Source organism: Plasmodium malariae (assembly GCF_900090045.1).
Source record: "Plasmodium malariae genome assembly, chromosome: 9".
NCBI lineage: Eukaryota > Apicomplexa > Aconoidasida > Haemosporida > Plasmodiidae > Plasmodium > Plasmodium malariae.
In genome coordinates, this window is record NC_041783.1 from 1,297,616 (window position 1) to 1,325,364 (window position 27,749).

Below are 27,749 nucleotides of genomic sequence, written 5' to 3' on the forward strand. Positions count from 1 at the left end.
TTATACATATGTATACTTATACTTCCCTACATTACTCCTAATTATACGTACATATATACATTTGCCCGAATAATTGTATATTTATATATATGCTTGCAATTATCGTTATACATACGTAATAATAAAAAAAATATACGCTGTTTGTTCATAAAAAATTATTCGTATATTTTTGTATGTATATATGTATATACGTGTATATAAATGTATTACAATTCCTACGATTTTGTTCTAAAAAATAATGAAATTCAAAAACTCAGGCGTAAAAAAACTAGTTGAATGTATAAAGAAAAAAGAAAAAATATGCTTTTGTTCTCTGTGGAGATTCATATTTTTTTTTTTTTTTTTTTATTTAAAAAGAGCGAACAGTTTAAAGAAACATTTTTAATGCCAAATAAAGATAATTAAAAAAAATAAAAAAAAGCAAAGGAGTAAGGAAGCGAAGAAGCAAGAAAGCTCTTTTCTTTTAAGCTATGTATGTATATAATATATACGCAAGATGATGACGAGCAATGCTCTTATTTTAAAGAATTGTTTTATGTGAATAATGATACGCCGTTATAATTTCTGCGACAAATCTTATGGGTATGTACGTACGTAAATAAATACGTACATAAATGCATACATATAAACACGTATGTACATAAACACATACGTACCTACATTTTCAATTTCAAATATTGTGCATGTTTATATATATATATATATATATATGTACATGTACATACTTGTGCCAAGGCATATACAGCAATTTACGTATAAGTATATATGTAAAAACATGTATGGGTCCCTTTGAATTAGCATCTTTGATATTATTTTTATTATTATTTATGCGGTATAACATATAACATGTTATACCGTATAGTTTTTAACATTAACTTTATTACCTTAACAAGGAAGAATTATGAAATTTATTTCTAAAATATTTTAGTGAGGAAGTAATAACAGAAGGATAAGTAGACTTAAAATAAGTAGATGTATAGAGGTGGAGATAGAAATAGAAAAAGAAAAAAAAACAAGAAAAACGGCAGGAAAAATCAGAAAAAAGGAATAAAAAAAAATCAGGAAAACTAGAAAAAAGGAATAAAAAAAAATCAGGAAAACTAGAAAAAAGGAATAAAAAAAAAAGCAGAAAAAACAAGGAAAAAGGAATAAAAAACGAATAAAAAACGAATAAAAATCGTTGACAGCAGGGAACATAGAAAAAATATAACAAAAATTTTGCCAAGAAAATTATTGCAATATGAATCAAGAGAAGAATGAATGTGGGGGAAGAAGCCAAAACAATAGTAACCATTCTAAAAGTATACATATGCTAAGTGCAAACAGTTACATGATTAATAGTATGTATGAAAAGAGTAATAGTAATAGTAATGCTATCAATAGTAGTAACAACTCGTTAAAAAATAATAGTAGTACGACTACGAATGAATGTAATACATCAACCATTAGTGCCTCTCGTCTAAGTGAAGATGATAGCTACAACCATCGCATTAATTATAATGATAGTAATAATAACAGCGTGTATCAAAATAGCAGGTCCTTCCATTATTCTAGTATTAATAATGTGTGCAACGGCAATCTTGTCATTTCCGAAGCTGCAATATCTAAGGGCATTGCCATGAGTAAAAATAGGAGTAGAAGTGGGAGTAGAAGTGGGAGTAGAAGTGGGAGTAGAAGTGGGAGCAGAAGTGGGAGTAGAAGTAGGAGCAGAAGTAGGAGCAGAAGTAGGAGCAGAAGTAGGAGCAGAAGTAGGAGCAGAAGTAGGAGCAGTGACAGTAGCAATGGTAGGAGTAGAAGTGGTAGCAGATATAGAGGGGAGAGGAAAGAAGTGTTCATTGAAGGAGGAAATGTGAATAACTGCAAAAGTAATAATATAAATTTAAATTATGAAAAAATAAATGATATGAATACATCAAGAGTGACAGATAATAATTATTACTTGGAAACATGTAGAGAAGATGTAAATATGATAAATATTAACAACTCAAAAGAGCAAGGTAAAATAGTATTAGGGGCTTTAGATAAATGCAATGACTACAATAGAATGAATATAGCATGCGCCAGTACTACGACCAACAATAGTGGTAGTGGTTGTAGTAGTCGTAATAGTAAAAATATGATGGCATATGAAAACTGGATGAATAATAGCCAAAATGTAAATTTATACAAGTCAAACAATTATGATATATCACATTTGCAAAATAGTCAAGTGATAAATCATGAAGTAGTAAGTAGTGAAGTAGTAAACAGTGAAGTAGTAAACAGTGAAGTAGTAAACAGTGCAGTAGTAAACAGTGCAGTAGTAAACAGTGCAATAGTAAACAGTGCAGTAGTAGACAGTGCAGTAGTAAATAGTGAATTAGTAAAGCCTCCTTTGGTAAGGCTTCCTTACCAGAATGATATGAAGAATCCGCTATTTATTAATAGAAGCATTGATGTAATGCACCTAAGCGGTGATAAAGGTAGTAATAAGAGTAGAAATGCTGACAATAATAGCAATGTAATGGTACAAAATTATAATGAAAAGGATAAAAAGAATGAAAGGAATGAAAAGATTGAAAGGAATGAAAAGAATGAAAGGAATGAAAGGAATGAAAGGAATGAAAGGAATGAAAAGAATGAAAGGAATGAAAAGAATGAAAGGAATGAAAGGAATGAAAGGAATGAAAGGAATGAAAAGAAGCAGGAATACTATTATGGTAATAGCGTAAATGTAATTAATAATAATTACATTCCGACAAATATTTACAACCAAAATGAATATTTTACGGCTAAGATTATGAACAGTTCATATTTATTAAAAAAAAAAAAAAAAAAAAAGAATGTAACCTTTACAAATGAGAATGATGTATATAGTATACCACTCAGAGAGGAAAAGGATGAGCATCATGTGGGTTACTACATGAACGGAAGGAGTAAAATCAGCAAGACAAATCTGATGAATAAATGGAATAATGAAAACATAGAAATGTTTAGAAGCAATAGCAGTAGCAGTAACTGTAACAATGATAGAAATAGTAATAGGAAGAATGAGTATAACAACGGTAGTTTTGATAGGGATGCGGAGATTGTTAAGGAAAGTGGAAAGAGAGAAAGAGCCTTACCCCCTATGACTTATGTTATGAATGATAAGCTAGATGATAAGGATATATACAACTTTATCACTTTAAAAAAAAACAATAATGCGTATAATATAAATACAATGAATAATAACTACGTTGAATATGATATGAACAATGGTCATAATAATGGTAGCTCGAACAGTATTAGTAGCAATAGTAAAAATATTGTTTTTCCGCTTGTAAGTAATAAAATGAACGTTCGAATAAGTGGATTCAGCAATGATGATAGTAATAATAATAATATTAGTAGTAGTAATAGGGGAAATAATGATAATAGTAATAATAGGGATAAAGTTAACAGTAATGATAAGGATAATAGTAATGATAAATTTAACAGTAATGATAAAGTTAACAGTAATGATAAATTTAATAGTAATGATAAATTTAATAGTAATGATAAATTTAATAGTAATGATAAATTTAACAGTAATGATAAATTTAACAGTAGTAACAACTGCAATAGTAGTAACAACTGCAATAGTAGTAACAACTACAATAGTAGTAATTACTACAAGGACAAGCTCGGGGGGAATGGTTTTATCTCTCCAACATTTAACCGAGGGAGAGAACCAAAGGAGATGAACGAGGATTATGTTGATAACTATGATCAACACAATGAACGCAAGGATCACAGTGAAAAAAAGACGACAATTAAATTTAATAAATATGAAATATATAATAATGATAGATATGATAATTGTGTTAGTCTGAGCAAGCAAGTTGAAAAAAAAGAAAATATAATCAAAATTAAAAATAATAAAGGCAGTGATTATTTAATTTCATCCACTATAAAAAAACATGTACAAAATGATGTAATTAAAAATAATAACATGATGACAATATATGATAAGCAGAGGAAAAGAGATGACGTTCCAGATTATTTCAAAACAGAGATAGACAAATCTAACGAAAGAGATGTGCATTTTGCGCAAAGAGGTTTTTCTTATTATTCGAACATGGAAGGGAACGTCCTTCCAATTAGCGGAAGTGCAAATGCTGAGGGAGAGCAGCAGCAGAAGCAGCAGCAGAAGCAGCAACAGAAGCAGCAACAGAAGCAGCAACAGAAGCAGCAACAGAAACAGCAACAGAAACACATTGTTGTTCAGAATAACGTGCAGAATATCGTGCAGAACCAGGGAGGTATGGCTCATCCGAACTGCTTCCCTAATAAGAGCAACATACCGAATGCTGATACCTTAAGGGGGAGTTACAACGATGGAAGTATTAAATTTAGCGAAGATTTAAACAGCAAAAATTTTAACAACAAAAATTTTAACAGCAAAAATGTTTTTGGAAGAGCAGAGGAAAAATCTGCAGGAGAAAAATATACGAGTAATGTTGGGCTAAATAAGATACGTGCAGGTAGTGGGAATACATTAATCGGAATGAAACATGATGAAAAAGTTAGCAGTGAATATTTTGGTGTTGAACACAGCGCTGATAGCGGCCACTTGAGAAGTCGTCATAACAGTAACGGTAGTAATGGTAATTATATTAGTAATGTTAATGGAAGTAATACCTATGGCAGTAATACCTATGGAAGTAACAACGATGATAATGTTTACGGCAGTGGTAATAGCAACGGGGTGTACGACTTGAAGAACTTTGTTTTGAAGTACCTTAGTGATATAGATGAGATATACAATATAAAGGAACGAAATAGAAGGTACGAAAATAAGATAAGTGAAAATTATAGTTATAGTTGTAATTATAATGATAAGTATAACAATATTTATGATAATGTGCATAATCGTTGCAGGAGCAATGATAGAGGTGCGAAGGGAAATAACAACCTGCAAAATTACTACAATATCCTGGAGGTGTTATACAAATCGAGTATAAAAAAAAAAAGTCTAAGTGATAGAAGAATTCGAGGTTTACTATATATATTTAAATATATTAAAAACATAGAAAGAAAAAAAAAAAAAAAAAAAAAATTATATCTATTTGATACTGTAACATTAAAAAGGTTAAATAAACAAGTAGACTTATATATACAATTTGTTGAAAAGAGAGAATATAAAAGGGATTTGTCTCTTCATTTATATAAAAAAAATAAATTTCTAAATTATCAAAAAAGAAATAATAAAAGTTTGTCTTATGTGAAAACGAAATTTATTCAAAATATTTTAAATAAAAAATCAAATTTATATGCCAAATGTCCAAAAAAAGCACAAGTACACGATGATAATTTTTATTTTGCTCATGCATTGAAACAAGTCAATTATTTAAATAATTTATTAGTATATGCTCACTTTATTGTTTTAAAATATATATCTATATTTTCAGTTAAGGAGTGGAATATGTTTCTCTTCCAACATATAGACTTATATAATAGTGGACCAAATAACAATGGACTTGTAGACTTCAAGTATGAATTTAAGAATTGTCATGATAAATGTAAGGAAGAAGAGTGTGAACTGAATGTTGAACGGACGGCTCAAATAGATACAAATTGTATTTACGATCAACTGATGAGAGAAAAGGAGAATAATGAGAAACAAACTTATAAGGAAAAAATAGTCTCACAGGAGCAGGGAATTCATGTGGTAAGTATTATTCAGGAGGGAGAAAAACTCATGTTAAGTAGCAAAACGGGTGATAAAGCAACAAATGGAAAGAGTGAAATGGTTGAACGAAGTGACCTATGCCCAAGCAACAGTGCTATGGAGGGGGAATTAAAAGAAGATGTATTTCTTAAGCACAGTATTGATGCAGTTAGCAGTAGTTTGAACGGAGGGAAGAACGAAAACAAAGATGATGTATGCAATGATGATGTATGCAATGATAATGTATGCAATGATAATGTATGCAATGATAATGTATGCAATGATAATGTATGCAATGATAATGTATGCAATGATAATGTATGCAATGATAATGTATGCAATGATAATGTATGCAATGATAATGTATGCAATGATAATGTATGCAATGATAATGTATGCAATGATAATGTATGCAATGATGCTATATGTAGCACTAACGCGGACGACACTTCACGCATGAACAATAGCGGTGCGTGTGAAGCGAATAGTGCAACTAGGAGTACTGGAAATGAATGTATAAACAACGGAACAAGTGTTAACTGTAGACTGAAAAATGAAAATATGATGAACATCCCATTCAATTTTAATAGTATGTATTATGATAGCACATTTAAATATGCAAACATGGATGAAGAGATTATTGAAAAGTTAAATCCCTTACATATAAAAGATGAACATATGATAGACATTAATTACTATGAATATGTAATTGAACCTTTTGATTTTTTTTTCTATGACCAAGTGTATAATGAAATATGTAATTATATGCAAATGTTAAGAAATAGCAATGCATGCCAGAGTGATAACAATACATGCCCGACTGATAACAGTGCACGTCAAAGTAATAGTAATACATACCAGAATAATACTAGCGCTTATTTAAATAACAGTTCTTATCTTATCAATAACTTGCCATTTCAATATTATGATTTCATTAACATTTTGATGAGAGAAGTAATGAATGTTCGAAATTTAATATATCGTAACAAGTATGTTAGATACCTATTCTATTATATATACAGGAATAATAAAGAAAATAATCTATTAGATTCTATTAATAAAATATTTACTTTAGAAAAAAAGAAATTATTCTTATATAAGACGCAAATGAAATTACGATATAACATCTTTATTTCTCGCTTTTTTGAAAATAATTTTATTATGAATCCTAGTAATAGTGAAAAAAAGACAGAAGAAGGAATTAACTTTATTCAAGCAAAAAACAAATTATTTAAGTCTATTTTTAGTGGATACACCAAATATTTTGATGAATATACAACATGGACCCGTCAATCGAGGGAAGTAAGGAGGACCCTCTTTAATATTCAGCCGCAAAAGTTTGTTGATATCAGGCGTAAAATTGAACTTTACTCGGATTATTTTGACAACATGAAGCAGAAACTGCGCGATGGGAAGGTGGAGGCGGTAAACGAAACAGTAAAAGAAGCAATAACCAACGCAGAACCCTGGGGGGGGCACTCCCCCGTGAAGGAGCACGAGGATGAAAAACTGAAATTCGATGTAACCAACAGATATGTAGAATTCCTGTACGGAAAAAACTATGCCGTAATTATAAATGGGGGGAAGAACAATTCAAGAAAATTGAAAGCTGCCTATATAGTAAATAATAATTTAATGGGGAAAGAAAATTTATTAGTTATAACGTCCATAGTGAATGTTACAAAATGGAAGAGTTTGTTTATTACGTTTGAAAATATAACAGTATATAATAATGAGGAAAGTATAATAGATAACAAAGTATCTAATGAGCATTCAAATCTTATCATATGTATAGATTTTTTACCGAAAATTTTGCATATCACATGTGAAATATTAGTACTAGATATGTGTCACTTCAATATACTAAATCAAATAAGTATTTTAAATGATTTAACGTATTTAAATTTTTCAAAAAAGATAGTAATACTTAATAGTATGATAGATAACTGGAATTTTTTATGCGCTCTGTTTCTATTAAATAGCTCATTTTTTGACAACTCCATTAATAATATATTCCAACAAAATTTGAGTGAAGAAGACAAAGTAATATTAAGTACAATCATGCTAAATTTTATTTCTCATTTTTGTATTTTAAATAAGGAAAAATTGCTAGCTGGTAGAGAGAAAACGGAGATGAGGAAGACTTGCTTCATCATAACTTACATGAGTGGAATTCAAAAATTTATTTATGACCATGTACAGGAAAAAGAGAAATGGGATGCTTGTATACACCCACTATTACTACTAGAGGAAAATTCTTTTTTTTTAAAAGACTTTTATATATCAGAAAAATTTGATATGCTCAAAAATATTATTAAAAAATTTTATCTTTTAAAAAAAAAAATACTTGTATGTTATTATGGAGATGAAAAATTAGAAAAACTAATCAAAATATTACTTTATGTTAACTTACTGAATGACACTTCAGCAATTTTTTTTCATAACCTTCAACTGAATACATCTATTGACGACTTAGACACTTTTGATGTTGCTGTGATAGTAAATAAACACACAGAATATTTTTATTTTTTTCAAGATAAAAAATTAGCTTGTTATTTTTTAATTTCTACTTTTACCACTGAGGAAGAGGATATATTACAAAAAATTAAAAACAACAAAGAATTGTATTTTTATAAAAAACAAAAAGAAGAATTAATGAAGGAACACACATATGATAGGGACCTCATATATAGATATTATATTAACAATATGATTTCTGAAAATGATGAACAATTTTTGTTATTTAACATAATTGACCAAAAGGAAAAAGTTTATTGTAACACCTCATACAACGAGATTGTCCTTCCTACATGTTTCGTAACAACCTTGTCGAACTGCGAATCTGCCATGCGACACTCAGGTTTGGAATCACAAAATTGAGAATTTGCGCAAAACTGGCAGATCGTCTCGTATGTGAAATGTGTATATTTGTATATGTGTATATATATATATATATGTATTTATGTTTACACATTTGGGTGTATATTTTTTTTTTTTTTTTTTTATGACTAGCTTCTACCTTTTTTTTTTTTTATGATTAGCTTCTACCTTTTTTTTTTTAATGATTAGCTTCTACCTTTTTTTTTTTATGATTAGCTTCTACCTTTTTTTTTTTTATGATTAGCTTCTAAATTTTTTTTTTCTTTGTCTCCCCTTTTTAGAACACTGGCAAGATATAAAAAATGCTCACAGCTTTTGGAACTTCAACAACTTCAATTGGGAGAAAATTGTTTTTTACTTGGATAAAAAAAATACGGTGTATGACAAGTATCGAAATGAGGTTTGCTCAATTTCGGATAAGTCTATAGCTCCTCCGCAGGTATATTATTTATGTGTGTGTGTTTGTGTGTGTGTGTGATGGTGTATGTGAATATATGTACATGCTTATGTTTATACGCACATATACATGTATGCATGTTACGTTTTTCCCATTTTGTCCCCTTTTACCTATAGATTTATTACTATTTGAATAACCCGGCGAAGGAAAAAAATACGTTTAACAGTTGTCTGTCTTTGGCACTAGATGAAATTATTCAAGAACTAAGCAGAAAAAAAGAATTAGACGAATTTGATGAATTGAAAAAGAGCACATTACTGAATATCAAAGAAAAAACAAATAAAAAGTACTTTTCATCCATCAGAAAAATGGAAAAAATTTTATCCTTATTTTTAAAAGAAAATAAAAAAAAGTCCTTCGAGCAGTTTTTAAAGGTACACCACATAAACGTAAATAATATTTTATTTTTTTCTACTTTGCTTCATTCTGCTGCATTTTAAAAAATGAGTATATGCAAATGTAAAAACGCGAGTTTGTATGTGTAACGCGACGTTTACTTATGCGATACATGTGTTTATTTACATATAATTTTGATATCGTTTTTATACAATTTTCACTAATTTTTAAGCATTCTTTATACAAATTGTACACATTTTTTTTTATGTATTTTTCAGTATTATGAGTTTTTCTATATACATATATATGTGCATATAATGCAAGTTACACAGCACCGTACTGTAGTGGCTAATTTTGACATGACTACATTTTTACTTGTAGGGATGCGAGAGCTATGGACAGATTTTAATAAAATGCAAGGAGAAATTATTTGTTACATTTAACAAATCGTACAATCAACATTTTAAAAATTTTGAAAATTTTTGGAGGGATGAAGAGGATAGAAGAAGAAAAAAATGGAAGGAATTGTGGGAATTAAATGAGAAAAAAGAAAGCGACAAAGAGAACATTGACTTAAACAATATATTTAATGATGATGTATGTAATGAAAAAAACGATTTAACAAATATTCAAACAAATACAAATTTTGATAATATGAAGAATGAATACAACTTACATGAAAAGAAAAACTTTCGTATTAGACTTTCCTCACAGTTATTTGATGGGAAAGAATTCGATCAATTGTTTATTGAGAGAAAAAAAATATGTATTTCGACTGAAGACAATAAAAAGGAAGCGTTATCATGTTCGTATGAAGAGAAGAAGGAAAAGGATAAGGAAACTTGTTTATATATAGAAAGAAAGGATATGCAGGGGGGGCAAAAAGCGTAAATCTAAAACAAAAAAATAAAAGATAATATAAAAAAGTAAAGAAGTGAAAAAATGAAGAAGTGAAAAAATGAAGAAGTGAAAAAATGAAGAAGTGAAAAAATGAAGAAGTGAAAAAATGAAGAAGTGAAAAAATGAAGAAGTGAAAAAATGAAGAAGTGAAAAAATGAAGAAGTGAAAAATGAAGAAGTGAAAAAATGAAGAAGTGAAAAAATGAAGAAGTGAAAAAATGAAGAAGTGAAAAAATGAAGAAATAAAAAAATGAAGAAGTAAAAAAATGAAGAAATAAAAAAATGAAGTAAATAGATATCAAATGACGAACGACAAATAGAGAATAACTAAATGATAAGTAAAAAGCGAGGAAATATTTTAGCTAAGCAACTGTATCAATTTTGTTATTCAGGGAAGAATAAATGAATGTAGGTCGTGGAAAAAAAAAAGTAAAAAAAGAACAAACGAACAAGCGAACAAATCAAAAAACACGCCATTTTACGCGAGATATATATGGTCTCTTCAAAATTCAATTTTTTAAAATATTTGTGTAGCGGTAATGTTTCATATATATATATATGTATATATGTTGTGTGTACAATTATAGCAGTGAATATGTCGAAAAAGAAAAAAAAAGAGCCTATGATTTTGGTATCTTATCTTATATTGTGTATATAATTAACACACCAAAATACCAAAAAATTTGTATTTGAAAAAATATATTTTTATGATACAAATATCGAACTGAACTTTTTAATAAAAACAAGAAAAAAAAAGAAGATATAATTTGTGAAGGTAACAAAAAATTTCACAAAGAGATACTTGTAGGTTTATGAGAATTAAAAAAAAAATGTAACTTGTATGAATGGAATATTAGAACAGCTTTAAATTTGAACATTCTTACACTATTCCCATTGTGCTTTTTATTTTTTTTTAATTTTAATTTTTATTATTTTAATTTTTATTATTTTAATTTTTATGTTTATTTTTATGTGTATGTTTATGTTTATGTTCATTTTTATGTTTATGTTTATGTTTATTTTTATTTTTATTTTTATTTTTATTTTTATTTTTGTTTTTGTTTTTATTAATTTTGTGTTTTTTGTATGTTTCATTAACGTTTCATTAGCGTTTCTTTATGTTTAATTTTTAATGAATTGTTCTTTTGTTTTTATATTATTTTTGTTCTCCTTTTTATATCTCCACAAAATGCATATAATACAAGAAAAACTGTGTAAGATAAAAAAATTACTAGAATTGCAGAGATTTCAAAAAGATGAATCAAGAGAAAATTTAATTAAATTGCTTAGGGAATTATATTTAATCTACATGTTTTATGATACTGAAGATACGAGTAAAATTTTAAAAGTACGATTATAAAACAAAAAAAAAAAAAAAAAATGTACCATATTTAATTATGTGTCTCCCTCTAACGTAGACGTGTGCATAAGCATTTATAAAACTTGTATACCACGATTTGTTATGTAAAAAATTAAGCATACGTCTTTATGTACTTTAATACAATACAACTTAACATTTTGCTTTTTTACGCGTTAAAATAAAGAAATAAAGAAGTAAATGGACTGAGAATTAAATAGAGAGAGAAATAAATAGAAAAATGAAGAATTCAAAAAAAACGTACATGCACTTGAGTATAATATATTATCTGTATGTAACGAAAAAGCTATTTAAAAGATAGCACTATTTTATCGAAAAATTAATAAACAGAAGATTTAGTTTTACCATTTAATTTTTCATCAGCGTTTATTTTTGTTTATGGTGCATTATTATATAGTATTTATGTGTTTATTGTTAAGTATGATACCAGTAGAAGTTTTCTTCTTACTGTTCGTCTATATAGATATATATAGATATATATATATAGATAGATATAGATATATATATAGATGTAGATATAGATATATATATAGATATATATATAGATATATATATAGATATAGATATAGATATAGATATACATGTATTTTTTTTTTTTTAATTTATCTTTTTGGACATATATTAGTAAAAAAATTACGTGACAGTCATTTTGCTAATATGATATACATTCCTTAAAAATTTGTTGTTTCTAACGTTTTTCCATAAAATTTTCTTACCTTTTAACACATTAACACAACTCCATAGTAATTCTCACGCACATCTGTTTATTTTCCCGCTTTTGTGTAATTCGTATTGAAGTTGCCTTACCTTTTTTTTTTTTTTTTTTTTTTTTTTTGCCTCTCTTAAATTATTTTCGTTTATTTTACTAAAGAAATAGGGAATAATCACTTAAAATGAACAGATTGAGAAAACAAAAAAAAAAAAAATTGATTTCTTAGCAGATTCCCAGTAATATAAAATATTTTATCTTTTTTATTTTTTCCCATTTTTGTTCAATTTTGTAGAGTAGCAAAGAGCAGAAAAAATCAATTTTACGTCTACTGCTTGTTCATGTAGATAGCGAAAATCATACGAACAATGGAGAAAAAATTTTAATGATAAATTTAATAAAATTAATTGAAAAGAAAACGGCTAAACTCTTTTCTTGCTATCCAAACATATGGAAAGGACATAACTCTTCTTTTTTTTTTTATATATTATCAACTCAATATGAGGATAGAAATTTAAATACCAACTTTTTTGCAGTTTTAAAATATTCGGAAAATGTGTATACAAATATATACATATCTTCATTACTATTTAGTTCTGACCATTTTTTAATCAAGAAAAAAACTTTAAAATTTATTTTTTACAAGTATGTTTTATATAATGGAAATAAAAATGTACCCACACAAATTGATAACAATGAGAAAAAGGAAGAAAAAGAGGATATACTTAATAAAAAAGCGAATTTTGCTAACTTCTTAACGGGAGAAAATGACTATATAAATATGTCAGAACAAATGAGTTGCTTCTTCTTTTCCGTAATAGCTCATTTGATTAAGCAAGACTACATTGCGCTTCTCAAAAAAAGGTACAAAAAAAAAAAAAATAAAAAAAAAAAAAAGGAATACAAATAAATATGGTATGCGTGAAAGGTGTATAATAAGCAAAAAAAGCTGCTTCTTTTTTGGCATTAGTTTGTGCGTAATATATATGTATGCATGTGGTACATCTGGCTCATTGTGATTAATGTTATTCTGTCTATGTATCTATATGGTAGTTATTACAATTTTATTATCATTTCTTTATTCCTTATAATTGTGAGTTGTCTTTCTACCTGTTATTAATTTTTTTTTTTTTTTTTTTTTTGTTTTTTGCTATATTATTCATAGATTTTACTTTCTTTTTTTTTTTTTATCAGGAAAAAAGAGAATGATGAAGTTTGGCTAAAGCGAACAAAAAAACAAATGGAGAAAGGAAAAGGGAACACAAAAACTAATTACATCAATAAAATGATTCATTATGTAGTTAGTAAAAATATTTTCGATAGTCACTTTAATCATTTAGAGGGTACTATATTTAGTGAAAATATAAAATTAAATGAAAAGAATAATACATGTAAAAACAATTCTTCAGATGACGAAGAATATGATAAAAAAAATAAAAAATTAAGAACCATAAAAAAAGAAAATATGTATTATAATACAGAAAAAGATACAATTCTATGCTGTGAAATAAGAAATTATTATGATGAAAACTTTCTAAAAAGTATATTTTTATATGTAAAAAATTTGTTTGAAGAGTATGAAAAATTATTAACACAAGAGAGTTACGAAACTAAGATAAATAAGAATTACATTTCTTGCTTCCTAACCCAATGTGTAACAATTTTGTTTAACATATGTTGTCTTAACTCAGATTTAATAAATAATTCGTATGATTTAATCAGAAATATAAAAAGGAAATTACCAAATTATATGAATACTTCTATTGTTGTTTCAATAGCTGAGTTTATATTATTCTTTTCTTCCGAAGAACAATTTGTTAACGTATCAAATTATTTATTTATATTTATCTCAAAAGAATACAAAAATTATTTAACAGCCATAACTTTTTTTGATTTTATCAGGAAAAATATTAACATACTTAATAAGAGAAAATTTTTTTTTAAAAAATATTGTTTTGTAATTTTGAAAATATATTTTTACCATTACAGAATATTTAATAATGACTTAATTTATTTTTTGCCACATTTAATATATGAAAATAATTATAAGGATGTGTTTTCTTTTCTTTTGCATGCTCCCCTTTTATTAGATAACGAAAATGTGGTAGCCAAAAAAAAAAAAAAAAATAATAAAATATTGTACACGTGTTCATTTGCATACAAGTGTATATGCCTGAATATGTTATAAATGTTCTCGTGCATATTTATTTATGCATACGTAAATTTATGCATGCATGTGTACGTATGAGTGTATGTCCGTATGTATAGGTGTGTGTCAGTATGTGTATGTGTGTGTCGGTATGTATATGATTGGGTCAGTATGTATACTTTTGAGCAAACGAGTTTTTCCCTTTTAATGCATAACATAATAGGAGAGAGCCGTAGGTGCGAATCTATTCAAAAAAACGAATAAAATATTACAACTGCATAACGGATTCAAGGAGCCATGTGAAGAAGGTTTGTACGTTGTAGTGCATGTGCAAGTCATAACTAAAATGTTATTTCGTTACTTATTTTTTATCATGCTTATTAAATAAATTAATTATACATTTGCACGTATGATCATTATGTTTTAGGTAAGGAAAAAGTATTAGTTCTGGAATTAGACAATCTTCAATTTATCAGGTACATATTTTACTTTTAGTATGCAATTGTTTTTCTTTTATTTGTATTTCACTTTTTTATTTTTTTTATTTTATTTTTTATGTTTGGCCAGCTACTACAATCTATTTTTTTTCCGATTTGTCCAGCTACTACAATTTATTTTTTTTCCTATTTGGCCAGCTACTACAATTTATTTTTTTTCCGATTTGGCTAGCTATTATATTTATTTTGTTTCCCGTTTGGTTAGCTGCTACATTTTTTTTTTTTTTTTTTTTCTCATTCATAAATATGATAAAACATTTATAATAGGGAAGCAAAATGTAAAAGAAAAGTCATGGATATAGTGCAAAACATGCATAAATATTTTAAGATTTATTTTGAGGCTATTTTATCAAGCGAACAAGAATGGATAATTGAAATAACAAAAGTGATATTACATAAATTAAGATGTTCATATATTCTTGAAATGTTAAATAGGGAAAGTATAAAAGAAATATTAAAAAGTTTAAATGATATAATTAATAGTAATTCAAGAATACTGTTAATTTTGAAAAATGAATTTATAAATTTGTTAAGAAATGAATCAAATTATTATTTTTTAATAAATACAAAAGTACTGGAAATGTTAGCACAAAATATTAAGCATATGAATATTAATTATGTTAAAATTGAAGATTATTACATAACATTGAATTCTTTATTTTCAAATGAAAATTTTAATCAATTAAAATTTTGGGTATCTTTAATTCATGCTTTTACAAACATAGCGTTATATTGCCACGATCTGTCTAATAACATTCTAAATACATATAAAAATTTCATTTCTCAAAATAATGTTACCTTAATAATAAAACATGCTGTGATTGAAAATATTAATATTATAAAAAACGTAGCATATGCTAAAAATGTAAGTTAACAAGGAATAACATGTTACACGTTCTTCATGCTTGTAATAAATTGTGGTAAATTATGATAAATGGTGCTTAACATTTTTTATTACTGTGGAATGAAAAATATTTTCTTATGTTGTTTTTGGCAAAATGTGTAACAACCGGAGGAATTAATTTTTTTTTTTTTCGTTTTTTATATTAACAAATAAGCAACTTCTGTACATTATTATGCAATTTGAGTTTAACAAAATGGGATGATTCTACCTAAATTTATACAAGTGATCATTTATACATAGTAATATATATGTATACGCGTGAGTGAACGCGGTTTTGATTTTCCTTATATCTATCTATCTGTTACAGTATTTCGCTTAGGGAAATGCTACAAAAAAGGCTCTTTAGGCATATACGTATAGACATACATATATGTAAGTATATACATTTTTATGTGTTACATATTTATATTCACATTTTAAATAGTCAAATTAAAAAATAAAAACGTGAAAAAATATATGATAAAATAGGAGATAAACTACATAATAAAATAAATATACACCACGCGAATAAGAACATGAATAATCATAAAACAATAATACTACTATAGCAATAATAAAGAAATAACATGGTAATAACATATATATATATACATACCTTCTGTGCAATGAAAAGTGCACATAATTTTATATAAATTGTTAATGTTACATTAACGAATAAAAAAAATAAATATGACTGTTCAGGTAAATTTTTTTCTTTTTTTTTCACGTGTTAACATTACGTGAAGTGGCTTGTAGCGTGTTTGTATTTAAGGCATTCATTTGTTGTTGTCTTTTAATTTGAATGTAATTCTTACATAAATCTATTTCATTTTTTTTCTCTATTATGGTAACTTTTAATTTTTTTATCTGTACATTTAATTTTTTAATTTTATTATTAAAATATTCAATGGTTTGTGCCGAATTCCTTTGGACAAAATAATTTGTGCCCATACGTACGAGAAAGTTTTCCGTGTCCATGATTTTTCCTTAAAAAATTGGGAAATTAAAAAGTTCGGGAATTTTAAAATCAAAAAATCAATTTATTAATAAATTAGTTAAGTAATAAATCAGAAAATAAAACAGAAAACTAATAAATTATGAAATTATTATTACATTAAAAAGAGGAGTTAAAAACAAAACTGCGATAAGATATGAGATAAATTAAATGTATTATAATGCAGCATACGATGTATAATTTTGATTTTGCTTTGTTTTGTTTTGATCTATATATTTTTTTTTTTTTTTTGATTTATATTTTTTGCTTTACCGGGTATGTAGACCAACGATGTCAAGGGTATGTGTACATCTAGGGGTTGTTTCTGTTTGTCTTTTCCCTCCTCCTTTTTATTAATTTCAATCTTTTCAATTAAATTATCCAAATGTTCAATGTTTTCTTTTTGATTTGATTCTTCTTTATCTTTTATGATACTTTTATCATCATTCTGATCTTTTTTACATAATTTAATTAAATCTGAACGTTCTAACTCATTCATAAATGCATTAAAATTCTTGGCTTCGTATTTAGATGGGTTTAATTGTTCTACATAATTTTTGCACTTATCGTACGTTAATATAGCTCCTTCTAATATAGCATAATTCTTTTTTATTAGTTTCCACTCCTGAAATTAGGGGTGTACGGGTAAAAATAAGTAATTATGTATATATATATATATATATATATATATATATATATGTTAATATGTGTATATGTATACATATTATTGTGTATTTTGTAGGTATGTATCACTAAGCAAATGTAGGAAATAAGAGGGAAATCTATTTTCCTTAATTCGTTCAGTTTAATTTTGTCACTCTTGTTTTTCCAAAATTAATTTGTTAAATTTTATTTTGTTTCTCTTTTTCAGTTAGCAAACCTCCTCTAGTTTTAAAGTTAACGATATTAGTTCATCGAGTCTCAATGTATTTAACTGAATCACAACGTTTGGTTTTTCTCTTTCACTGTCTTCAATTTTCTCTAAATCGCACGCCATTGTAACATGTGAAAAACAGGCCAACAAAAAAATAAAGGAAAAAAAGAAAAGGAAATAAATTCATAAAACCGCCTTTTCAAAGTTAAAAAAAAAAAAGAAAAAAGAAGGAAAAAGAGGGGAAACAAAAAGGAAAAAAAGAGAAAAAAAAAAGGGAAAAAAAGGAAAATTCTTCCTTATACATACATGCACACGTTCACGTACTGTATGTATACGTTCGTGTAATTATGTATGTTTATCTAAGTAAGTACATATCTATGAATGCATAAATATATATTATATGTATATATATACGTATGCGAAAGCGTGAACTAATTTTATTTTTATATATTCCTTGAAATGTTTTTCTTCTGAAATTGTAATAAAAAGTCATACTACGTAAAGTAAATTATATGGTATTATTACATTGGCGAAATGCTTTTTTTATATTTTCATTTATTTTCTTATTTTTATTATGAAATTATTTATGAACTAATTGACATGTAAAGCATCTCCTTTTGTGCTGCCTTTCTTTTGGCTCTTCCCCATGAAATTGGTAAAACGAAAAGAAGTAAAATATAAAGCAGTAAAATACAAAGCAGTAAAATACTAAGCAGTAAAATACAAAGCAGTAAAATACAAAGCAGTAAAATACAAAGCAGTAAAATGAAACAAAATAATAATGATGTATATTACACATGTGAAAATGAAAACAGCACATGACTAAAAAAATTTTTTTTTTTTACTCCGTTACCGCATAAAGAAGAAAATTGTAAATACAGTTACATAAAATAAAATTACATAAAAATTATGCCAATTCTGCACAAAATGAGTATCAACATAGTGTGAATGTAAGTACGTACGAATGGGCAAATGTGCAAGTGTACGAATTTTGCAAAATTGTAACTGTTTGAATTCTGCGTAAAAATCGAAAAAAAAAAATTCCCTTTTTTTGAAGGCAAAAATAATTTAGTTACTGTTTTAAAAGAAAAAATTGTGTAATACCATGTTTATACTAATTAAAGAAGAGCAATTTATTTTTAAAAAAGATTGAAAAAATAAGATTGAAAATAAAAAAAAAATTGAAAATAAAAATAAAAATTAAAGTAAAAATAAAAATGAAAGTAAAAATAAAAATGAAAGTAAAAATAAAAATGAAAGTAAAAATAAAAATGAAAGGAAAAATAAAATGAAAATAAAAAAAAAAAAAAATATATATATACATAAAGGAGAAGAACAAAATAAAAGAAAAAAGGATAAGTACATAATTTAATAAAATAAAATAAATCATAATAGAATAAAATAAAAAAAAAGAATTGTAAAAGAAGGGAGACTGACAAATTGGTATTCAGAAAAGTGAATTGTTTCCATTTCTCTAGTTCGTTTTCTTTATTTCTTAAAACATATATAATAGCGACGTGAATTTAAAAAAATACAAAAAATTAAGCAAAAAAAAATTGCCTAATAACGAAATATATGCATACGTACATATTAATACATATTTATACATATATATATTTATATGTGTGTACACGAATGTATGAATGTATACATGTACGTATGTATGTATGTAAGTATATATGTATGTAATGGCCCCCTCCACCCTAGTGTTTAATTCAACTTCAAACATATTTATTACATATCGTGTAAACTGCGCTGTAACTGCAGGAAGTTAAAGTTCGTACTCTCCACATAGTACCACTTTTTTTTTTAAATTTATCTTACACAAATTTACATTTCTTTTAAGAATATAATAATGTCAATGGATCATCAAGACCTTAAGCCGGTAATATGGCATAAAACCGAAAAAAAGCCGAAACCAAAAAATATTCAAGAGGCTAGAAAATTAGGTATAGATGTAGAAGTAGAAAAGAAATATTTTGGCGGTAAAAATAAATCATGTAAAGGTAATTTAATAATAGAAAATAAAGCGAAAATTGAACAAGAGACAGAGAATTTTAAAATTGATAGAGTTACTCCTGTTTTTTCAAGAGCTTTACAACAAGCTAGAATAAATAAAAAATTAACACAAGCTCAGTTAGCTCGACTCGTTAATGAAAGTGAATCGGTTATAAAAGAATATGAAAATGGAAAAGCAATACCAAATAATGTCATTATTCAAAAGTTGAACAGAGTTTTAGGCGTGAATCTCCCATCGCCAAAAAAGAAATAAAGATCAACAATTTATTAGAAAGAAGCGAGTTGGCAAAGTGAGTCGGAAAAGGCCAATCAGCAGAAAAGTAGAAAAAGGAAGAGAAGCAATACAATATTATGTACGTTTGCTGAATATTTTAATGAACATATTTATAAACCCCGTAAATTTTAAGCATAAGCTTTTTTCTTTAAAATTTGACTAGATGTACATTTATATATTTGCACATATTCACATGTGAGTAATTATGTATATAATGTATGCACATTCTTATGAATATATACGGATTGTGGAGCGTTCTTAAAAATGGCATGTTGTGTTGTAATATTTCAAATGATTAGAAAAAAAGAGAAGAATTATACTTGCTTTCGTTTTAACACTATTTTGATAGGAGTAAATGCAGCATGTACAACGCACATGGATATTTATCATTACTTCTTGTAATAGTAAAGAAAAAAATAATAATAATAATAACAATAATAATAATAATAATAATAATAATAATAATAATAATAATAATAATAATAATAATAATAATAATAATAATAATAATAATAATAATAATAATAATAATAATAATAATAATAATAATAATAATAATAATAACAATAAATATATATATATATATATATATTTTAACCCATTTGTGTAGCTTTAGTTGTTTCCCAAGTTTTCCGATAATACGGAAATATTTTGTTCTTTGTATGTGTCTTTTTTTCTTAGCCCATGTATGTTTGCGCGCATGTATGTACATGTACATGTATATGTATATGTAATGTATACATTTATGCATGTATGTGATTTATTTTAAATGATTCAATTTTCATTTTGCATTTTCATTTACATTTTTATTGACATATTTCTACTTTTTTCATTTACGCATTTTAAATACATTCTTTATTTACTTGTACGTTTATTTAATTTTTTTTATCAAAAAAAGTAAAAGAAGCACAAATGAGTAGATAAATATATGTAGTATAGATATACCCGAATTTTTTATATTTCCTTCATGTTTCGTAATGATAAATACAGTGTAAATTGCAAAAAAAAAAAAAAAAAAGAAAAAAAAGAAAGAAATATACAGATAGGTAGATACATACATACATAGGTACGTAAATACACAGATAGGTACGTAAATACACAGATAGATACGTAAATGCACAGATAGGTACGTAAATGCACAGATAGGTACATAAATATATAGATAGAAAAAAAAAAAAAAAAAAGGGTTATATCTCTACATTTCGCAAATCTTTCTTACCTTTTTGCCGTTTTCCTGATTATTAAAAAATGTACGAAGAGCATCCAAGACTATCTGAGTTTACACCGTATTGAACGGGCCCGACGTAAATGTAACTGTCACTGTATGCCCACTTCAAACGAAAGAGCATTAATAAAATTGAAGTATATATGTATATATATATATATATATATATTTATATATGCACAAGTACATGTAAATGTGAAGATAAGAAAATATACGGGACGCGAACTTTTTTGATGTTTTGTGTGTATGCACACACATACATTGTTGTAAAGTATTTCATTTTAACCCTTTTATTTGCTCTGTGTTTTTATTTTTATATTGCGTTAATTTTTCCGTTATTATGCCTTTATTTTGCTTATATTTTGCTTATATTTTGCCTATATTTTGCTTATATTTTGCCTATATTTTGCTTATATTTTGCCTATATTTTGCTTATATTTTGCTTATATTTTGCTTATATTTTGCCTATATTTTGCTTATATTTTGCCTATATTTTGCGTATATTTTGCTTATATTTTGCGTATATTTTGTTTTTATTTTTTTAATTTTTGGTTTTTACCGTATTTGCATTATGCTTGATGGTAGCCATTTGGCTGGACTTCACTGATATTGGAACCGGTGCAACATAGGGGTACTTTAAAAAAAAATAGCAAAAAAAAGGTATATAGAAATGAACCAAAAGAAAAAGATGATATAAAGAAAGGAGTCTATAAAATTATATAAGGATTAATAGACAGCTGTGCAGTGTGTAGTTTGCAGTGCATTACATTAGTACGTATATTTTTTTTTTTTTTTTTTTTCCCATTTTTTTTTTTTTTTTTCTCCCATTTCTTTTTTTTTTTTTCTGCCTTTCCGCGTTTGCTACCTCACGGTAGGGACCCCCATTGTTGTTGTTATTTATAAAGTATAATCCGGGGTATAGAGAACTGCTCCAATATTTTTTATTTAAATTTAAATGTCTTATAGAGGTTACATAATTAACTAGATCATTTTCAACAGCAATACCAGCCAGTAGGCCATGAGAAAAGGCTAAAGAGTTATCAAAATGTGTGGGGAAGTAACAGTTCATTTCTCTGTCTATGTTTTTAATTATAGTTTTGAAATGTAGTAAGTAATCTATATCACTATATACTTTTATGTTTTTTGCTGTTATTTGGCTAGTTACAGTATTCATATGTTTTTTATAACAGTACAGTTCGTTCTTACCCTTGAATTTCTTCATTAATTCATATATATATTTTTTTATTCCATTTATTAACATTACCTCGAAGTTTGAATCGATGTCTTCATTTTCCCTTTTTTCTTTTCTTAGTAACTTTTCCTTAACTGAACGTGTGCATGTTTTTAGCAATTCGACATTCTCCTTCTTTAGAACTTTTTCCAATCTAAGAAAGCGATGGGGAGAGAAGGAAAAAAAAAAAAAAAAAAAAAAAAAAAAGTGTACACGTTCATATATATTTATTCATATTACACAATACGCTTGAACGAAAGCGTCGTGTCGTGTAGGAAGTGAAAAGTGTAGTGTTAGTGGACAGTATTTCCGTATTCGTAAGTGTGGGGATATCGTGTTCGACAGCGGTTTACCACCGTTAGTTAATTTTATTCTATTTATACATTGTTTTTCGTAATTTTTCCATATTCTGAATTTTTCCTTTTTATTCTTTTCTTTTCTTGTCTTTTTTTTTTTTTTTTTTTTATTTATATTTTTCAATTTTTTTAAGCATTGCATCATTTTACGTGGGAATTTTTTCTTGACTTTTTTTTATTGTTACCTTCGTGGAGGCTCAGCGTCATTGATAATTTTAGCTAGTTCCTCTTCACTTTTTACGTTTTCGTCTATATCTATGCACAATTCATAGAAGTCGTTGATACAGTATATCAAATTGGAGCTAAATAGAATAACACCATAGTATTTCATCCTATTAATACGTTCTATAATAATTATCGAGATATGTTCAATGATTGTATGTAGGTTGATAAGTTGGTTAGTCAAGCATTCACCGATATAACATACATTACAATGTGTTTCTAATTGAATAGACAATATGAGAGAAGAAGAAATATTAGTAGGGACCTTTATTAAATAATAAAATTTATTTATATTTAAACAACAACTCTGTAAATTACTTATAGTATCACTAACATTTCGAACCATAGAGTGATAACCAATACTACACTCCACTAAGTTTTTATCAAAACTATTATATAGAGAAATAGGAACAGATATAATTTTTATATTAACTTTTCTATTTATAAATATATCATTAAGTATATTCATAACTGATATAACCTTTTCATCTCCTATAAAAACTAAATTGGTTATATAATTTTCTTTACAGTTTTCAATTATTTTATTTACGCATTCTTCTTTCACTAAATCGGGAATGTACAGTGTTGTATCTTCACACTTTTTATGATAATCTACCTGTACACCTAGTAGTGGAAAACCACCTATATTTATGCAATTCTTTAAATTATTGTCGTTAATTATACAAGTTTCATTTTTTAGTAGTCCTCTTATACCTCTTACATACCCGAACAATTTTAAATTATTCATAGACAATCGTTGGTGTAATCCCACTAATATATTATTTGCACCAGGAGTACAATGAGAAAGTAACACAACCCCTGTGTTCTTATAATAACAGGAAGAGCTCACTCTACCATTTTTCTTCAAACCAAACGTGTTGTCATGTACTACATAAAAGTCTTTTATTTTATTTATATGAAGGAATGAATTATAATTGAATTTACTTTCGAAATTGTTGTCCATATATCTAATTCCTGTATTGTGTCTAATCAAAATTGTGTTAAAATTTATTACTGACTTTGTTAAGGCTTTTTCAATTTCTGATAACATCTCTTCCCTCTTGTAATAATTGCACTTGATTTGGTTCCCACTTGGGTTTACCCATTTTCCTTCATTTTTGCATCCATTGTTTCGTTCGTCCATTCGCTCGTCCATTCGTTCGTCCATTTGTTTGTCCATTCGTTCGTCCATTCGTTTGTCCATTCGTTTGTCCATTCGTTCGTCCATTCGTTCGTCCATTCGCTCGTCCATTCGCTCGTCCATTCGCTCGTCCATTCGCTCGTCCATTCGCTCGTCCATTCGCTCGTCCATTCGCTCGTCCATTCGCTCGTCCATTCGCTCGTCCATTCGCTCGTCCATTCGCTCGTCCATTCGCTCATCCATTCGCTCGCCCATTCGTTCGTCCGTTTTGGAAATTTTGTACCGCACTCTTCCCACATTCTCATCGCTAAATGCTTTACCGCTCGTTACTCCATTCAGTTTGACAGTCCCTGTGTAATCTTCCCGAATACCCATGTACTCGTCCTTCAGTCCAGAGATAGTGAAATTCACCCTGTTGTATATTTCGCTATCCTTTGAAATGATGTCTACATAATCCTCAGCAAAAAATTTGGTTAATTTTTTAGGAGACCCTAAAGAGCTTTCATCACTTTGAACAGACACATTGTGCTGATATTGTATCCCGCTAAGTGCTCTGTACCTGTCCTCATACAAGTAGATGGAGCGGCATGTTTTGTATTTAGAGTAGTAGTTGCTCTTTAGGTTCACTTTTTCCCTTTTCAAAAAAAATTCAAAGTCTTTTACTAGGTTTTGCGGGCAGTCTTTTACGAGGTCCCCCTTAGCATTTTTCTGTGTATCATTATCGATAGCATTTGAGCCATCTTCTCCTTGCCTATCCTTAGTTTTATTTTTTATTCTCATTAAGCTACAGATGGGTACTCCTATAATCTCTATATCATTTACATTTGACAGTAGATGTTTCAAATTCTTGATGATGCACATATATCCGTTATATTTATTTTCTATTATATGCACACAACTGAATCCTAGGATATAACTGTAAGCACAGTCGAAGTTTGTTGGCAAAGAGCAAGTAACTTCGTTCCCGTAAGAATGAGGTATATATACTAAATCGTCTATTTTTCTCTTGTCTGTTTTTTCCTTCACCATTTGAAGAAGCAGCTCTTCCACGTTCGTGCGGAAATACTAAAAAGGGAAGACGAAATATGATAAGCGCAAGACCAAAGAGGTAAGACGAATAAGACAAGACAAAAAGGAAAATACAAAAAATACAAATTGCTTAAGTATAACACATGAACGCCAGAGGGTGATATGGGTGTCTATATATCCATACATACCCACACGAACACAAAAGCATGAATGCATATGCAGCGGACGATAATAAGCACCCCACGTACGATAGTTCTACGCATATAACATGTGATACAACAAAACATTGCTCAGTAAACGCAGGGACTTACTTGAAAATTTTCCGAACAAATTTCTTCCAAGAGCTGATTTTGAAAAGATAAAGGTAAAGAGTGAAAGAGGGAGTATTCTTCTCTATCCAAGTGACTACTTAGTTGAGCTTTGAGTTTACTGAGCATGGTCATTTCGTCCTTAACATGCTTTTCTTCGAAATTCCCCTCCACAGTAGGCTCCTCCTTAGTAACTCTATCACTTGTAGCAATTTTCTCTTTCGTTTGTCCAATAGAACTAACCATCGCTTTAAACTCAGGAATTTTTCTAAGTAACCCTTCAGGTATAATTATAATGCCATATTTTTTATGGTACTTCGTGCACCTAGTCTCAATAGTGTCAGCAATAAAATTAATAATATCTTTTAGCCTTAATTTTTTTTTTTTAATTTCCTCGCTTACTAGAACAATATTTACCTTAGTTTGTAGGAAGCATTCTAAGGCAATATGACTAGAATGATTTCCAATTATCCTAATAAAGTGATACCCCTTCAAGTATGTTTGTATGTGTGATATTAAATAACTAATATACTGACAGTATGTATACACAGTAGTGTCAAAACCTAAGGAGCATTCAATAAATTCATTTCTCATTTCGTTATGTACTGTTTTGGGGGCACTTACTATTGCAGTTTTGTTCAATTTATTTTTCATTTTTCGAGGATATTTCTTTTTTACTTCTTCATCACTTAAGTCACTCAAAATTTCGTATGTAGCATCGTATAATTGACACTCTTCATGTTCATTTGCATGTTCATTTGCTTGTTCGTTTGCATGTTCGTTTGCATAGTCGTTTGCATAGTCGTTTGCACGTTCATTTGCATGTTCGTTTGCATGTTCGTTTGCATAGTCGTTTGCATAGTCGTTTCCATTTTCAGCTTCATTTATATTTCTATTTCCATTTCTATTTCCATTTCTATCTCCATTTCCATCCTCATGCTCACCATTTTCATGGCAGTATCCTCTTTTTGCGCCTTCTGCGTGAACTTCTTTGCTATTTCCTTTTCCATAAAGCATACCACGAACTATTCCATTTTCCTGCTCTACCTTTATTTCCCCTTCATATAACTTTTTTGCTCTCATCTTATGATATTTTTTTGTCTTAATTTTAATCTTTTCATTAGCTTGGTTGTAAATATTTTCAAAATACTCTGCTAGTATGGCTGCTTGTCTATTACTATTAACCGCTCCAACAATTATTAAACCGTTCAAATTTAAGTGTCTACAAATTTTAAATAATTTTTTTTTGTCCTTTTCGTTCAAAATATTTAATTTACTACTTTTTATCATGTCGAAACCACCACTATTTCTGAACATACTTATGTACTCATTTTTTAATTCCATGAAATCATAATTTTGTACTCCTTTAAAACCATTTAAAAAACCATATAATACATTTTTTTTATTTTTCTTTCTTAAACAATCTAACACACCACAAATAATATTATGACCACCTGGTGCTTGTAAACCTGTGAACAATATTCCTATATTTAGAATAACATCTTCACTGTAAACTTTCATCATTTCTTTAAGAAGAGAATTTTCAGTATAATAGCTTCTTGATATGTCATCTGATATTTCGGTTGAACATGTATCATATAATTTTTTTCCTTTAAAATAATTTAAACAAGTATTTTCTCCATACAATTTGATTATTGGTTTATTTATAGTATTAGGAAAATGGTTCTTCAAAACATCCTTTTCACATTTTCCACTTATATTATTTTCCATCTGTTCAATTATAGTCTTATTTTTCAGAGCAAGTGGTAGAGCGATTTTATGTTTCCTTCTTTCTTCTTGCAGTTCACTCAAGTGTTTTTTGGCGTTCTCAATATCCATGATGGTATCCAGGTGTTTATTTGTTAATGAACGTGGATATTTACTATTATATTTGCTATATTTGCTATATTTGCTATAATTGCTATATTTGCTATATTTGCTATAATTGCTATATTTGCTATATTTGCTATATTTGCTATAATTGCTATATTTGCTATAATTGTTCCTATTTTTGTTCCTAATATTATTATTATTATTATTTTTTTATTTATTTATTTTTATTTTAAAACCCAATGACAGGTGTGTCTCTTGTGTGCCCCGCCTTTTGTTCCTCAGTGCACTTCTACATGCACATCATACAGGTGAAAACCAAATGTAAAAAAGTGTATACAGATATTTAAAAAAAAAAAAAAAAAAATTGAATAAAAAAAAATTGCA

At 27.5% G+C, this 27,749-nt stretch overlaps 5 protein-coding genes across 5 annotated transcripts; 3 read left to right on the forward strand and 2 right to left on the reverse strand.

Moving 5' to 3' along the window:
* Nucleotides 1-1,240: 1,240 nt before the first annotated feature.
* On the forward strand, nt 1,241-10,235 carry PmUG01_09037200 (conserved Plasmodium protein, unknown function; the record flags this gene model as incomplete). The annotated part of the gene is made up of 4 exons (XM_029005070.1): nt 1,241-8,531; nt 8,833-8,990; nt 9,125-9,382; nt 9,726-10,235. The coding sequence occupies 4 exons, from the start codon at nt 1,241-1,243 to the stop codon at nt 10,233-10,235; spliced, it is 8,217 nt and encodes a 2,738-aa protein (XP_028861696.1).
* A 1,197-nt stretch (nt 10,236-11,432) lies between these two features.
* On the forward strand, nt 11,433-15,850 carry PmUG01_09037300 (conserved Plasmodium protein, unknown function; the record flags this gene model as incomplete). The annotated part of the gene is made up of 6 exons (XM_029005071.1): nt 11,433-11,577; nt 12,678-13,194; nt 13,525-14,434; nt 14,703-14,787; nt 14,907-14,955; nt 15,244-15,850. 6 exons carry the CDS (start codon nt 11,433-11,435, stop codon nt 15,848-15,850), a joined length of 2,313 nt encoding a protein of 770 aa, XP_028861697.1.
* A 732-nt stretch (nt 15,851-16,582) lies between these two features.
* PmUG01_09037400 (cochaperone prefoldin complex subunit, putative) lies at nt 16,583-17,850 on the reverse strand (the record flags this gene model as incomplete). Its single annotated transcript, XM_029005072.1, has 3 exons — nt 16,583-16,845; nt 17,127-17,478; nt 17,734-17,850. The coding sequence occupies 3 exons, from the start codon at nt 17,848-17,850 to the stop codon at nt 16,583-16,585; spliced, it is 732 nt and encodes a 243-aa protein (XP_028861698.1).
* A 1,732-nt stretch (nt 17,851-19,582) lies between these two features.
* Nucleotides 19,583-19,999, forward strand: MBF1 (multiprotein bridging factor type 1, putative; the record flags this gene model as incomplete). Its single annotated transcript, XM_029005073.1, has 1 exon — nt 19,583-19,999. One exon carries the CDS (start codon nt 19,583-19,585, stop codon nt 19,997-19,999), a length of 417 nt encoding a protein of 138 aa, XP_028861699.1.
* Nucleotides 20,000-21,261: 1,262 nt separating this feature from the next.
* On the reverse strand, nt 21,262-27,371 carry PmUG01_09037600 (ATP-dependent 6-phosphofructokinase, putative; the record flags this gene model as incomplete). Its single annotated transcript, XM_029005074.1, has 5 exons — nt 21,262-21,351; nt 21,805-21,879; nt 22,111-22,630; nt 23,018-25,260; nt 25,536-27,371. The coding sequence occupies 5 exons, from the start codon at nt 27,369-27,371 to the stop codon at nt 21,262-21,264; spliced, it is 4,764 nt and encodes a 1,587-aa protein (XP_028861700.1).
* Nucleotides 27,372-27,749: the final 378 nt, after the last annotated feature.